This window comes from Vipera berus (genome assembly GCF_964194415.1).
Source record: "Vipera berus genome assembly, chromosome: 2".
Classification (NCBI taxonomy): domain Eukaryota; kingdom Metazoa; phylum Chordata; class Lepidosauria; order Squamata; family Viperidae; genus Vipera; species Vipera berus.
In genome coordinates, this window is record NC_138203.1 from 32,445,663 (window position 1) to 32,462,727 (window position 17,065).

Sequence of the window (17,065 nt, forward strand, 5' to 3'; positions counted from 1 at the left end):
GATGTCATAGGATTCAGAACAGTTAAAAACTTTTGTTCTTAACATTTGCAAAGAAAATAATAGAAAACTGTCTCTTAAAGCAAGTTTTGATCAAACAAATTGACTGGTGTGTAATCAGTTGTTTAATACATTTGTATGCTAGGATACGTAGGAGTATTGATGCTTAAAATATAGTAATTCAATGGCATCATCCCAAGAAAGATAGAGCACTTTTGAAAATTATCCAGCCCGTGATACCAAAAACATTTGAAGTCAATATTGCTATTGTTATGGAAATGGTTTGCTTTATAAAATTAATACTTTTTCTAAGCAGGCAACAGCTGGTAAACATGTCTCATATATTCTGTAACTTACAAAAACATGAGGGTTTTCTTTGATATTTAGATAAACCCAAGCATTGTTTGGCTCAAAAACTGGCCCAATTGCTGTTCTTTACAATATTTTGACATTAAAAGCTTGGAGAAAAGGTATTTAAGTAGCTTTTGGTGCAGGCAGTTGATAACTTTTCATTCATAATTAGCTCATAGAGAACCGAGAGACATTGCAGGGAAATTGAACTGTCAGTGGGTAGAAACAAGCATTTGACCTCATCACATTGAGTGGGGCCCATCATAATTTGTTCATTTGGTGCCCATCAGCCCAGCCTCATCTCTCATACGGCACCTTGCTGACCTTCCCTCTCCAATTCCACTCAGTTCAGCTTTAATTATGACTCTGCAGACCTGAAGAAATATTGCAGCTTGCTCTCAAAAACCCTGAACTGCCACTCACCAAAAGATTGGTTTTTAACAGGTAATAAATGCCCAGAGGAAATGGTGCTGTGTCCCACACAGAACATACCAGCTCCTTTGGAGATTTTCTGGCCTCTCAAGTATCCTATTGCCTGGTGGATTTTAAAAGAAAATAAAAAGAACATAGTACTGAATTTAGTAATAAATGTATTAAGTAAGCTTTTTATATATGAAGGAAAAAACCTAGAGTTAATAATTGTATAAAAAGTGATTCTAGTAAATAAACATTAACTACTTGTTAATAATAGAAGTTTTAATTGGCTTAATCAGCAGGTAATCAATTGCTCTTCCATTCACAGGTTAAAAGTCATCTCCCCCCCCACTCCTGGTTTAATAGGTTTTCTAGGTTAAAGGCATTTAGGTCATAAACACATGCTAGCTTCTTTTCATTACAAATTTGGCGAAAAAGGAATGTAGGCGCAGCTTTCAATTTTGTATTCATATGTAGGACATTACTGGGGGGAAAAAACTACTGTTCATTGTCTTAATCAGCTGTGGATTTCTCTTTGCTGAAATTTGAACTAGTTTATATTAATCCACTTTTTTCCTAATGGGATATAGAACAGAAGAATTATTGGTAGTTTAGATTCCCACATTGAGGAAATATATTAAATGGCTTCTGCCTTCTTCACTAGAAGAACAACAAATCTTTTATTCAGAAAGACCCTGATAGTTTTCTATGTAATCCAATTAAATATAATGAATTCAAATAATTATTGATAACCTAAAAATAATATTGCATACTTTAAATTTATTACCTGGGGATTTTAAGAAATAGAAAAAGAGTCCACGCAGTAATTATCTCAAATTAACACCTTTTGTAGATAAAGTATTTTGTTGATGTAATAAGCAGGTATTGCATTATTCTATGTTAAATAATTTTGATAAGGCTACATTTCGCCTACTAGTACTAGTTCTTCCAAGGCAGTTTGTGCAGTTACCCATGAAAATGGAGGTTCAATAATGTATGATTGAAAAGTTTGAAAACCCAATTTAGGTTCTAAAAACTTATAACGGAAGTCTTGAAGGCAAATAGAAGTATTCAAAACTGCAGTGTATCCTTGTAGTGAATGTGAAACTGTCAGCAGGATTTTCAGGTCATTTGACAAAAAGGATACAGGTGCAGTAGTTAGCAGTGAAGGTGACTGCTAGTTTCATCAATCACTTTGCCTTTCTTTAAGTTGATACATAATGGACCCCTTCAATCAGCTTCCTTGTTCTTTGTCACTTGTTTAGAAAAAGAAAAAAAAGTGAAAAGGCTGGTCTTTAAAGTCAAGGCTACAAAATGAATTGTTTCTTATTTACAAAAGGAAAGGAGATGTCAGAGTGAGCAGAAGCTCTTCATAAAATGTTGAGTTTGTCAGTAGAGATAATATGCAGCTTGAAGCTTTTTCCCCTGTAGACCTTTATGGTGCTTGTAAAAGCAAAGAATTCAAACAAAAATGTGAAATTAAAATAATGGTCAGTGGCAAAGTACAAACTTAATTCAAGGAAATGTATTCATAAGTATAGGCCTATATTTACTAGAGTCAGAATTGGTAATACCAGTGGCACCAGATAGATTGCATTTATAATTAAGTCCTGGTCTTTTTGAATAATATTTACCTTTGTTGTTGTTAGCTGCGAAGTCGTGTCCGACCCATCGCAACCCCATGGACAATGTTCCTCCAGGCCTTCCTGTCTTCTACCTAATATACCACTAATAATTTCACATACAAAATATTGCATAATCTTTCCCTGCAACAAACCAGATGCACTGATTTAAATATCTCCCTCTGGATATACAAAATTGTGCTCTGAATTGAGTGTTTGTCTGTAGTTCCTATATCATAGTACAGCATATTACCTCTAAACTATGTAAGTTGCTCTTGGAACATATCACTGCCTGTATAAAAGGGGTTTTTGTTGTTGCCACTGTTTGTTGACTATCAGATTCATGGATCCAACTGAATTTTAGGAGTTTGAGAAATGGGTTAAAGTCTTTTCTTTAATAAGCTGGCAAGGAAGAAAAGGTAACAGGTTGCAAAGCACCATTCTCTTGTGTCACTTACAAAAATCTCTGGGGCTGTATAAAATTCATAGGCACTGGTATAAACATGCTAACTTGCTGCAATCCAATGCTACATTTAAGATGTGACCATCTTGGGTGATAGAAGGTGTCCTATAAAAATATGAAACTCAGGTTTGCTTTGGGTAAGTTATGATTGGCCTTGACAGTTATATGTAAAGGATATGATGTTTTTATGAGGAATTCCAAATGTCCCTCATCTAAATGTATATCTCAAAATATGTTGGAATTTTTATCAGTGTGTGAGCTCTATAATAGCTTCATAGATTTAGATAAGTCTTGCTGTGAATTTTTCAGTACCGGAATGGGTAGATGACAGATTACAAAATATTTCAAAATATTTCTCATTCCTCGATCATCAGGCAAATAGGTACCTCCCTGTCTATTAAAAGGCTGTAGCAAGAGAAATAAGAAGTTCCTAGTAAACCTAATGTAGATGAGGAGCTGAAGTAAAAGTATCAGCTATCAAGATTTCTATAACGTCATCTCTTTTCTCTTTTAAATAAAGGAGAGGGTTTGTGAGAATCTTGTTTTTCATTGCCAAGAGCATGACATCTTTTTGCTACAGTTTTTAAGATCAAATTGATAAATGAAAGTTGGATCTAGGCCTAATCATACTTAAGAATGATTAATTTAAGTAATATTGACTTTACTGGGTCTAATGATTAAATCATGGATCCCACACAATTAACCAATCATAATAATTACATCTGCACTAATTCTTTTTTCCACCATGCTCTTTAAATGATGCCTGAAAGTGGCTTATTTTTTGCTACACTGTAATCACCAGCTTAGTGATTGCTTACAAAAATAATAATAAATAATGGGATGTTAGGTTAACAGTTATATTGGAGAAGTATTCCTTTGAAATCAATATATGAATATGGAGTTTTTTACCCAATGGATTATTTTAACCCAGGTGAAAGTCTAATATTTATTTGAAACTTTTTGCATACTGCTTCAGATTTTTCTAAAAAATATATTGATATTAAAGCATGAGCACGAACATATGGGATATATGGGATGAGAAGTTTCTTCAAGCACTGTGATCCCAAGCAGTGAAGGACTTTAGAAATTGAAAGCAACACTTTGAGTGAAGTTAATAAATAAATTGTATGTTGTATCCATATTATCCAATTCCAATCAGTAATGTTACCACAGTATTTTGTGCAAGGTGAAGTTTCAGCATGTGGATACTGTATAACGTCTGTGCACATACACACACGAGACACAATGATGCTTAAATATTTCACTTGGTACTCTTTATCTAGTATTAGGACTTGTGTGGAGAACAGATAATACTTTAAGTTGTATTTATGCAGAAATACTGAAAATTCAAAACGGTTCACAAACCTTTAAGAATTACAGTACTGAATACAAGAGAGAGAAAGAGGGAATGATACATGACAAAGAGTCACTGCAGCATGGGCTACTGTAGTGAAACCAATTCATTCACATGTCATATCAGCTGAAATAATAATGGGTGCCTCTTGTACTTCTAAGTTCAGAAATGGATCTAAAAAAAACCCCAAGCCACTAGATCCTTTAAAGGGCATTCACCTTTATAAGAAATTTTAGACAATTTCTTTGGTGACAAATACGAAGTACGACTAATGAATACACTAAAATTTTTATATTCTTTTTATGTTTCTCTGATATCGTACTGATCATTTCTAGCATGCTGATCTAAATAATGATTAAATCATTTCAATTTCACCTTATTAGGACAAAATATATATAAGCAGACCACTCAAAGGACCTTAAACTCTGAATCATTTACAGGTGTGCCATTGGCTTTGTGTAGCATTTTGAGAGATTCTCTAAGGGCCACAAAAGGGATGGTGATGGCCTATAGTATACTTTTTGTTACTGAATAGCGGTATTAACCTACTCTGTTAGGACTACAGAGTTGGATTGGAATTTCATCAGAATGCTGATTATACTCAGGATTTCTATATGTTAATACATAAATCATAGTAATAGGGGTAGTTCATCATGAACCAGGAAGTCCCTCATATAGTCAAGACCCAAGCAGTTTCAAGTTTGAAATGTTTGAAATTATAATAACAGCACTATGTATTGTGAGCAGAAAAGAGCTGTGAGCCGTTGTAGAACTTCCAGTGTTGGAGTGACATGAACACGATGCCAGCAAGAATAAACAGTCTAGATAACACATTTAACCAGTTCAAACTCTCAACACTTCTAAAAGGAGTTGTATATAGATGGCATTGCAACATTCTAAATGCATTACAGTAATGGCCAGAGCATAAGTGACTATTTCATATTGATGTAAGAACAGCAAATAGTTACACACAAAATCAAGTTGTGGAAACAACTATTGAGTTCTGAAGATTGGTAGTATAGTTTCAAGGAACACCCTCCTAAGTGTGTAGTGTAACCACTTCAAAAGCCAATTGAATCTAAATTCTTAAAACAGATGTCCTACTGACCAGCATTACTTCAGTTTGGTCTAAAAAACACTCTCGGCTGGTTTATTCTTACCCAAGAATTTGAATCCAAGCATATTCAAGATCATCCATCTTTTTTTTGGGGAGTTTGGTGATATTAAACAATAACTTAATTGCAATTAATATATTGGAGAGAGTCAGATAACACTTTCTTACAGTTTCATATATTCAATATGGGTATGATAAAACCATATGAAAAGCTATAACCTGTACTTAAAACAAAACTTTCTGGGCATGACTCAACAGAACAAATTTGCAATTCAATAATATTTTCATTTGGAAAAGTAGTAATTTTAATTAAAAATGCATTTAAATATTCAAAGTACTGAGAGAAAATGAATTAAGTCTCTGAATGCACAAGTAATAATGAATACTTTGTGACCTACAGAGAGAAATGTAATTTTTTAAGCTTCAATTTTTACATCAGTTCAATACTTTATAGGGAAATAAATAAATAACTATATAGGGAAATAAATGTCTCTCAACTTCTGATCTGCCAAGCCCAATGGAGTGGATGGCATGTATATATGCTTGCTAGCATTATGTTTTTGCAGTCCCAGAGAAGACAGCAAGAGATAATTTAACTGGTACTTAGTGGGTTTCCCCTAGGTGGTAGGTAGAACATGTGGTTCCAGGTTGTACAATGTGGTCCTTTTTTATTTCAGGTGTTTTACTTTTGGAATCCTTAACTCTTGTGCAGAAAGACACAATGTTTTAAGCTAGTAGTACTGTGTCAGTTTCTGTCTCTGTGTTTGTAATGCTAATACAAACTCTAGGCCTGTTTGATTCTGAAACTTTAAAATATTTTCTGAATTTTGTCATAAAGATAAGTGATCTGGAATGATTTTGTAAATTTATAAGATTGGGGAAAGTTTTGGAATGCTTTTATATATATAGCTAGGTCACAGAAAGCTATAATACAATTCAGCTCCAAAACTAATTTGCAAGATGACTTTTTTCATTGCAGCACATTAATTTGCCCTCACTTGACTTCTGGATTGCATATTTTTGCAAAACTATCTCAGAGTTTAGCACTTTTAATTGTACATGTTCTTTTTGTTTTTAATCTATATTTCAGTCAGCTTAAGCAGTGGCGTTAAACATTTTATGATTTTAATCTTAAATCTACCCCTAAAAATCAGACATGCCATATCATAAAATAACTATTAGTGATTAGTTTGTATCATATAAATCTAACTTGAGTTGATAATATGGTCCATTACCAGCTAACTGCACAGAATATTTTTCATTTTACACTCTTCAGTTGCTTTTTAGTGAAGTGTTGAAAATATGAAGCTTTTTCCTTTCTAAAATTGTATGCTGTCTGTCTGTTATTAGTGAGATAACAGCTCTTATAAATGTTTCAGTAAGCACTAAGTAGACAGTTATGTGCACTCTCATTCCACGCTTATTTGCTTACTGTAATAAACTGATAAAATATGTGTGGCTTGTCTCTATATCTACAGACACATAGATTTTCTTTAATATGTCTACTGAATTGATTAGTTATTTTCCCAAAACATATAAAAGTATATAGGCAATTTTCTTAACCATATGTCAGTGGGATTTGTTGTTGGTTATCATAGTATAACTAAATGCATGTTAATGCATTAAGTCCTGTATTTGTGCTATTTGAACCAGTCCTAAAAGAAACAGTTCCATCCATTGTCAGTTGAAAATTGTCTTGAGTACCATAATTCATGCTAAAGTACTATACAGCTTAGATAATCAGAGACGCAGGAAACAGCACCAGACAAGCAAGAGCAATCAAAGAAAAACAATACCCCCATATCCAAATAGGATTGGTAGGAAAAGCTGCTATATATAATCAACCACTAGATCTCATTTTCCTATGCCAGAGTATTGATGATGTAACTTAGTGTACTAATGAAATGTCTGCAAGAAAAACCAAGCCCAGAGAACTAGAATCTCAATATTTTTGGAATTACTTTCCGTTATTTTCCCTTTGCAATATACCAAGCCTGCACACTGGGATGTTTTAGCTGCTTCATGAAAACTCATTTTTTAAGGTTTATTTTTCCACTGCACTTATTAGTATTTTTAATCAATTTAATATAACCATTTCACTGCAATTGTAAATCACATTGGGCTTTGTACAAATAAGAAGCACTCTACAAACACTTTTAACAAAATATTTATTTAGTCAAATAACATATTCATTACCCTATGCCAGGGGTCTACAACCTGAAACAGTGAAAGAGCCACTCGGAACCGGTTTCCTCACAAAAGGAAAAACTGGGAGCCACAAAAAATGTGTGCACATGCGCGTACATGTGCGCATGCGCAGAACAGGGTTTGACTGAACAGTGGAGCCAAGGCGAGATATGCACCTACCCTGCATATTTGAATTGATTGGTTGAACTTTTTTAGTCCCACTTTTTTTTTTTTTTGGACTGCACATGGCAGAGGACTGGGAGCCGCAGGAGACAGCTGAAAGAGCCGCATGCGGCTCCGGAGCCGCGGGTTGCAGACCTGTGCCCTATGCTATACTGATAACCACAATTGAGCCCAAAATTTCTGTTGCTAAGCAAGACAGTAGTTAAGTGAGTTTTGTCCCATTTTACGACCTTTCTTGCCACAGCTGTTAAGATTTAAGATTTAAGATTTATTGAGATTTTTATACCGCCCTTCTCCCAAAGGGACTCAGGGCGGTTCACAGGGCATAAATATAAACAACAGTACAAACATTAAAAGATAATTAAATTAATGCCCAAGTTAAAACCAGAATAATAAAACAAACCTATAAACAACCCAAGTACCCCCATCAGGCCAGACCCGCTAGTTCGAATAAATGGGTCTTCAACCCGCGACGGAAGGATCGGAGGTCTGATGCCATCCGGAGCTCAACCGGCAGTTGGTTCCATAACGCCGGAGCACCCACAGAGAAGGCCCTCCCCCTGGGGGCCACCAGTCGACATTCCTTGACAGGAGGCACCCTGAGGAGGCCCTCTCTGTGGGCGCGCACAGGGCGGAGGGGAGTCGACGCCGGCAGCAGGTGGTCCTCGAGGTATCGCGGACCCATGCCATGTAGGGACTTAAAGATCATAACCAAAACCTTGAACCTTACCCGGAAGACAACTGGTAACCAATGCAGCTCACGGAGCAAAGGTGTAACATGGGAGTACCGGGAAACTCCCAAGACAACTCTCGCGGCCGCATTCTGTACCAGTTGGAGCCTCCGAGTAGTCTTCAAGGGAAGTCCCATGTAGAGAGCGTTACAGTAGTCTAGGCGAGAGGTCACGAGCGCATGAGTGACCGTACACAAGGCCTCCCGGTCCAGATAGGGCCGCAACTGGCGCACCAGGCGAACCTGGGCAAAAGCCCCCCTAGTCACGGCCACTATGTGATCCTCCAAAGTGAGTCGTGAATCTAGGAGGACTCCCAAGTTGCGAGCCCTATCCACAGGGGGTAAAAGCTCACCCCCCATAGAAAGAGGTGGAACATCCCAGGTGTCTCGGGAAGCCGGAATGTACAGCCACTCAGTCTTGTCAGGGTTGAGTTGAAGTCTGTTCCTCCCCATCCAGACCCGAACCGCCTCCAGGCAACGGGACATCACAGCGAGGGCATCACTGGGGTGGTTTGGGGTCGAAATAAAAAGTTGGGTATCATCAGCATATTGATGATACCCAACTCCAAAACCACGAATGATCTCACCCAGCGGTTTCATATAGATGTTGAACAGGAGAGGCGAGAGGACCGACCCCTGAGGAACTCCACAAGCGAGAGTCCTAGGGGTCGACCTCTGCCCCCCTGCCAACACCGACTGCGAGCGTCCCAGGAGATAGGAGGAGAACCACTGAAAAACCGTGCCTCCCACTCCCAATCCCCTGAGACGCTGCAGCAGGATACCATGGTCGATGGTATCGAAAGCCGCCGAGAGGTCTAATAGGACTAGGACAGAGGAATACCCCCTATCCCGAGCCCTCCAGAGATCATTCACCAGAGCGACCAATGCCGTCTCCGTGCTGTGCCCGGGCCTGAAACCCGATTGGTAAGGGTCCAGATAATCCGCTTCATCCAGGACCAGAGGGAGCTGATGCGCCACCACACTCTCAACAACCTTCGCAAGAAAGCGAAGGTTGGAGACTGGACGAAAGTTGTTCAATACAGCTGGGTCCAAGGCAGGCTTCTTGAGGAGAGGTCTCACCACCGCCTCCTTCAAGATGGTGGGGAAACAACCCTCACTCAAAGAAGCAGATATAACCGCCTGGAGCCAGCCTCGTGTCCTCTCCCTAGCTGCATAAACCAGCCAAGAAGGGCACGGGTCCAATAAACATGTGGTGGAACTCAGCTTCCCCATAATCCTGTCCACTTCATCAGGGGTCACAGAATCAAACTCCTCCCAGATAACATTGACAAGACCGCCCGTGTCCTGATCGTCAGACTCTGCCCAGCTGGAGTCCAAACCGGTCCGAATCCGAGCGATTTTATCCGACAGATGTTGACCAAACTCCTCGGCACGACCCTGCAAGGGATCCTCCCTCACCTCCTGATTAAGAAGGGAGCGAGTCACCCTAAACAAGGCGGCCGGGCGATTATCTGCGGACGCGATGAGGGTGGAGAAGTAATTACACCTCGCCTCCCTCATCGCAGCGAGATAAGACCTAATGTAGGTTCTTAACCGCAATCGGTCGGGTTCAGATCGGCTGGACCTCCAGCAGCTCTCTAGGCCCCGTTTCCGACGCTTCATCTCCCGGAGCTCCGCGGAGAACCATGGAGCTCGCTGGGATCTGCGCCGGGTCAGGGGCCGCAAGGGTACAACCCGGTCGAGTGCCTCAGTGGCTGCCCTTTCCCAGGCTTCCACTAAGGCATCCGCCGAGCTGTGAGCAATGGAGGCAGGTGGAGACCCCAGCGCCGCTTGGAATCTCTCAGGATCCATTAGGCGTCTGGGGCGGTACCATCTAGTTGGCTCCGTACCTCCACGGCGGGGGGTGGCAAAATGGAAGACCAGCCGCAGGAGGTGATGATCGGTCCATGACAGGGGCATAATAAATGGAAAGCCCCCACCAAGATCATCCAACCACCGTCCAGATAAGAAAATCAGGTCAAGGGTGTGGCCTCCCTCATGAGTTGGCTCAGAAATTACCTGCGTCAGGTCCATGGCCGTCATGGAAGCCATGAACTCCCGAGCAAGCTCAGATGAACCTCCCAGGGATTAAGTTAACCACTGCAGTTGTTAAGGAAGTAACACAGATTTAAGTGAATCTGGCTTCTCTATTGATATTGCTTGTCAGAAAGTCTCAGCAAGCAAAGTCAATGGGGAAGCCAGTGACTCTCTGACATTTATTTTCTTGTTGTTTTATTTATTAATTAATCAAATTTATATAGCTGTCTATCTCACCAAAGGCGACTGAGTGCTGCACAACAAGCGGATAAAATCACATATAAAAGCAACCATATAAAAGATATAAAAACACTTTAACAGCTAAACATTATAAAAAAACAGAGCTACAAACCCTAGGCAAAGAGAGGATAAGAATAACCAGATCAGCAATGGAGCCATCTTTCCTGGGAAGCCCCTAGGATAACATAGCCAGGTCTTTAAGGTCTTCCAAAATGTCAAAAGGAATGGTTTTCCATTGTGATTTTAAAATGGCTTTGATAATTTTCTGCTTCTTATTAAAAATATCAGAGATATTTCAACTGAGAATAATATTCAGTCTGATCAAGTAAAACAGAATTTCATGAAATGCTAGCTGCACATGGAATGTAATATTGTCTGATGGGGCCAAGCAACCTATAGAGCTATCCTTGTCCCTTTACATCGACCCATTCCATCCAATCAGGCAGGGAAGGGTATGTTGCAGACCCTGACAGTTAAAGAACTCCAACTGGCATGGTCTAGGAAGAGAGCCTTCTCTGCCATTGCCCCCACTCTGTAGAATATTTTCCCCTCAGGGGTGAGGCAAAGGCCCTCCCCAAGCATTCCAAAAAGTAGTTAAAACATGGTTCTGCGGCCTTGTGTGGGAAGTGCAGAGGAACAGATAGCCATGGGGTTGGCTGGTGGCCAGAGGGCATATTTGATTGTTCACAATTATTTAGTAGTCTATAATTACAAATTTGTTTTTCATATATAACAGGTCAGTGCACCTTTCTTTGTGCCAATGAAATCTCATGAACTCCTTCACCGAATGAGTGGAAAAGGATTAGCAGCCAATTATCACTTCTCAAGACATCCATGCATTTACAGTGATCAGATGGTATCTGTACAGGTGACACTGACTAACACCACAGACCAAAAGATAGAGAATATCCACTTAAGTGAAAAGAAGCTGCCAGCTGGCATGAGAATGCATGCATTTAATTCAATAGGTAATTGAATTCTTATCTTAAAACTCTCTCGACATCATTGTATAAATTAAAAAGTACTGATTTGGATGGTTTTTAAAAATCACAATTGTATTTATCAACTTAGTTCATGACTTAATTAGCATTTTATATTTACTGAATGTTTTATGATGCAGGACATGATTATATTTGCAATGCCATTGAAATATTTTGTAATCTGACCTGATTTATAAGTTTTCTAAACAGTTTCTTTTCTGAGCAGGCATGATTAAGATGTAAGCTTGTAGTACATTTTTAGAAAGTAGTTTCATATAAAATAGCACATCACTGCAAGGTAAATAGCATAAGCTATTTACAGGGGTCCTTATACAAATTTGTGGTATGACATCATGATGCAAATTCTATTTTTTACGTACAGAATATTATGAGACAAATATAAAAGGGTAGAGTTAGCCTTTAGCACATGTTTTGTCATTTGGGGGTTCTCGTTAGGAACAGACGCGTGCACCAAATAGCAGTGCTAAAATGCTCTGGATTATACCCTCAAACATAGCGGAGTCCTGCAGTTATAATAGAACTTTTCCTACTTCATCCCCATCTCTCCTCTCCTCCCCACCTAGTAAGGTATTAAATACTATTTTCTTGCTATCTGTTGTTTAAAATATTTTTTAAACCATGTGACAATTTTCCCATCTCTCTCTGTAGTTTCCTTTTCCATATTCCATATTTCTATATTTCATTTTTTAAAATTGAGCAGTTAATTAATTTCTATGGTTATAAAAACATTAATGATGCCCTAATAGTATCTCTGATATATATCATAGAGATACAGGCTTGCAAAATTATAAATGTATCTTCCTTTAGCTTCTCAGGGTGTTGACAGATGGTTTATTCAAATTGTAATTTTCCTTGACAAATAAACATCATTTTAAATCTCAAAAGCTAAATCAGGCAAAAGTAAAATAAAGATAGCTTCTATACATTGACATTATTTAAGTATTTGCTCATATTTCTTGTTGATAACTTACTTTAGCAGACACATAGAAATATATAAATATAGATAGGATTAGATATTGATAGGATGGTTTTTCTGAAACTTATTCAATGCTTAGTGAAATGTTCACAACATTGTGTTTCTTAGAATCCCTGGAACCTGGGAAATCTATTACCGTTCCAGTAGGAATTGACTTCTGTGATTCTACACAGGCTGCTAGTTTCCAGTTATGGTAAGTTATTCTATAATGGCATTTCAAAAACAAATTATTTATATGCAGCGTAAATGAATAACATTGATATCCTATGCTAATGTATTATCTTTCAGGTTGATCAGTATATTCAATTTTGAGGTGCAAAAGTTCTTTCTATCTTTATTTTTTTAAAAAAAATAGCATAGTCATATGATGTTTATTAATTTGATTATGTTTATGTCCTGCCTTTATTGGTTTTATAAATAACTCAGTGCAGTGAACATACCTAATACTCCTTCCTCTTCCTATTTTACCCACAACTACAACCCTGCATGGTAGGTTGGGCTGAGAGAGAGTGACTGGCCCAAAGTCATCCAGCTGGCGTTAATCCATAAGGCAGGACTAAAATATACAAATAACATTTTCAGAGCCATTCTTTCAAGTGCAATCTACTATTTTTATGCAGTAATCATTGTTAGATGTACCAAGTACCAAGTCTTTCTGGAGAAGAATAAGAAGAACCTCTACAGTGAGTTGCTGAGCTTCACAAAGGTTTATAATTTTAGATAGTAAATTAAGCTAACTCAGCCAGATGTTACATACTTGGGGGAATTATTTATTGAGAGCTTGTGAGAAAAAACTGCAAGTACAGGTAGCACTGGATCTATGACCATAACAGAGCTCATAAGTCCTAATGGTTATAAATAAGGCCATTCATGTGATTTTATGGCCAATTTTACGACCTTTTTTTGTGGCAGTTGTTAAGCGAGCACCACCTGAAGCAAACCAATGGTTCACCATGGGCTGATATTGCAAGATCCAGAAGCAAATGAGGGTTCTCAGTAAAACTGTCATGTAACTGTGGGGAATGGCTGTTGGAACTTCAGAACCAGGTCATAAGTGGGATACCCTCAGAGAAGTCCATTGTAACTTTGAATGACTAAGCAGGCTAAGTTGAGGACTACCTGTACAAGATTAAAGGAGAATCTTATGTATTACCTGAAAGTTGGAAATCAGAAAATGTAAGAATATGTGGAATGTTTTTTACAGAGGACAGGAAAGTAAATGTGGGCAAAGTTTAATTACAGTGTAACAGAATAATAGGGTTGGAAGGGACCATGGAGGTCATCTGGTCCAACCCCCTGCTCGGGCAGGAAACCCTATAACCATTTCAGACAAATAGTTGTCCAATCTCTTCTTAAAAACCTCCAATGTTGGAGCACCCACAACTTCTGGAGGCAAGTTGTTCCACTGATTAATTGTTCTCACTGTCAGGAAATTTCTCCTTAGTTCTAGGTTGATTAGTTTCCACCCATTGCTTCTTGTCTGCCTTCAGGTGCTTTGGATAATAGGTTGATTCCCTCTTCTTCATGGGAGCCCCTTAGATGTTGAAACACTGCTATCATATCACCCTTAGTCCTTCTTTTCATTAAATTAGGCATACTCAATTCCAGCAACCATTCTTTATATGTTTTAGCTCCAGTCCCCTAATCATCTTGTTGCTCTTCTCTGTACTTTTTCTAGAGTCTCAACATCCTTTTTACATTGTGGCAACCAAAACTGGATGCATTATTCCAAGTGCGGTCTTACCAAGGCATTATAGTGTGGTATTAACACTAAACGTGATCTCTACATGAGTTTCATTATCTCATTCCATCACTTTTAGTTCTGAATCCTTCCATTCCCTTGCTGTTGGAACTACCCTGTTCCATAAATGGACAAAATATTCTCATGTGAAGAAGCATCTGAGCCATAATGAATCATCATTATCATCATTAATCATAGCAATTTCTGCCAACATACATATTAGAGTCATCCATACTGCTCTTGTATTAACTACATCCAACAATGCTGGATTCCTCTACACTTATCTTGGATAAAGCCATTGGCAATTAATTAACCCATTTAGTCAACTCCATCCTATACTATTACAGTCTTATGTAGAGAGCTTAAGAAGGCATTCCCTTTTTAGGATAAAGGAGAACAAATATATAATTTCCTCAATTGTCAAACTATTGCACAGATGGCTTACCAAACTGTTCTCTTTCAATCTTTTATCGACCATTCTCTTCAAATTTTCAGGAATCTCCATTTTCTTAGCATTGTTCTAAGTATTGTTCACAGACCAGATCAAGAATAATATTTATGTCATATCACATCATTTCACTTAATGACCATTCTTGGAGCTGGAAATGAGATGGACTTTGGGCTTTATTGCTTATATTATTATTCCCTTTGAATGGATAGCACTAGTTATTATCTTGAGACATCCTTGGTGCATCACTCACATGATTTCCACTCAGGATCACATTCAACACATTAACTTACTTTGACACAACCACATTTGATTATGACCTGCAGTTCCATTTACCATTATTGCCCTTCCAACATTGATTCTAGTAAGATTACCTATCATGTCTTCATGTTAACTGTGCTACTATAGCAGCCACTAGTCCTGTTTTTGAAATGAATGTGCAATGCTTGCCTGCTCAGGTTTCAAGGAGTCCTTAGTGATAGTGAGTTTCTCTTTCAAATATGGAAGGCTATGTACATAAACTATGTTTTAACAGCTTTTTTTGTATGGCTCTTAAGCTTAGTTATAGCAGTTCATCGCAGATTTCAAATTGTACATATGGATATCTGGTCCACAGTATCTCACCTGTGCTTTCTAACCCTAAAACAGCCTCTGTGTCTATAATTACTAGACTAGAAAATATAAAGTACTATAGAAGTCATGTTATTCTTTTTCTGTCATTTATTGCCAAAAATCATAGTAATAGAAATCACTTAAAGCAAGATTCAGTCTCTGAATCAAGTGACTTCCTGTGGATTGAAAGTTTGAATCAATAGGCAAATGCTATTCATCTCCCTTTCCTTTAAAATATGAAACTTCAGTCTTGTATGACCTGTCATTAGCAGTTACTATTGCTTGTTTTATTCATCTATTAGGTGAGAAAAGGGAAATTTAAATTTCCTAGTCCAAGCCATAGCTTGTCCAAACAACAGATAAAACATGTGGTAAAGCAGCATTTTTCTAGGGCAATCACTGCCATGTATTAAATGAATGAATGAAAATCTGCTCTTCGTCTTAGGAAACATAACCCAGTGTAAATTATTTGCTCTTTGTTGTCAGTGGGATACTTAGTGTGAAAATAGGTGGTCAGTTTTATGTTATCATTTATTTATCCTTTCTTTTAGTCTTTCCACAGCCCTAAGGATATTTACCAATGTATTGCCATTGACTATCTGTTGGGAATCCATATATGCATGTATCAGGATAATGTTTTCCTCCTAGCACCATGTGACAGTTGTTCTGTGACTTTGAGATCACTCTCTCCCATCTTACATTCCCTAAAGGTCTTCATCAACTTGGCAAGTTGCTGCCTTGCTTGTTCTGTTCTGTCTTTTCAGAGATGACTGTCTTGATTTTATCTCTGAAGGGCTTTCCTCCCAACCAGCCAGCTGTCACCTTATTTTTCTTAGTTAATCAATCCAGACTCAGTGTCATTCTTCTATTATGATAAGCCAGAAATTATTGGTGCCAGCTTACTCAGGACTTTGGCAGAATTTTCCAGATATTCAACTTAAATGGCTTGACTAGACTTCAGATACCTAGCTAGTTTTGTGCCTAAAGTAGGACTAGCCATAGTGCCTTAACCACTACACCAGATTGGTACACATTAGGGGAAATAGGAAAAATTTAAAGTGCTTCAGAAGGAAGAACAGTTGAGTCACAGATAACTGTAAACCCTGCTCTTACTAAAAAAAGAATGGCCTAGGTTATGACAATTGTATTTTAGATAGATGTTCTTTTCCTACACCTGAAATTGTTTTACCAAGATCCAGAAATCAACAGTGCAAATGGGGAGAATTGAAGGGAGGACATCTCTACAATCTTAGTTTGGAAAGGTAATCTTTTAATATTTTTATTTTCTATAACTACCAGAACTGCTATACAGGGGATGTTATTGAAGATATTTATTTATTTATTAAATTTATATGCTGCCCATCTCACTAACAAGCGACTCTGGGTGGCTTGCACACATCATAAAAACAGAAGTAGTAACATTAAAATATTAAATATAAACCCAAATTAAATATGTTAAAAACCAGGATACTATAGGTTAGAGGTGAGATGCTCTTTCTAGTCCACTAACAACCTCCAACATGGAACACCCCATTGGGTCCCCAGGCCCATTGGCAGACCCAATTTTAAGGCTCTTATGGAAGGCCAAGAGGGTA

General features: G+C 38.1%; 1 protein-coding gene across 3 annotated transcripts in view; it reads left to right on the forward strand.

Moving 5' to 3' along the window:
* AP3B1 (adaptor related protein complex 3 subunit beta 1) overlaps positions 1–17,065 on the forward strand; it is a 165,507-nt gene that overhangs the window by 115,273 nt on the left and 33,169 nt on the right. For all 3 annotated transcript variants that reach the window (XR_014025209.1, XM_081318391.1, XM_081318392.1), the window contains exons 23-24: positions 11,429–11,660; positions 12,778–12,862. Coding sequence is in view for 2 of the 3 variants with exons in the window: in XM_081318391.1 (XP_081174517.1) it covers positions 11,429–11,660; positions 12,778–12,862 (317 nt within the window). In the remaining variant the exon portion in view is untranslated. The remainder of the gene's footprint in view (positions 1–11,428; positions 11,661–12,777; positions 12,863–17,065) is intronic.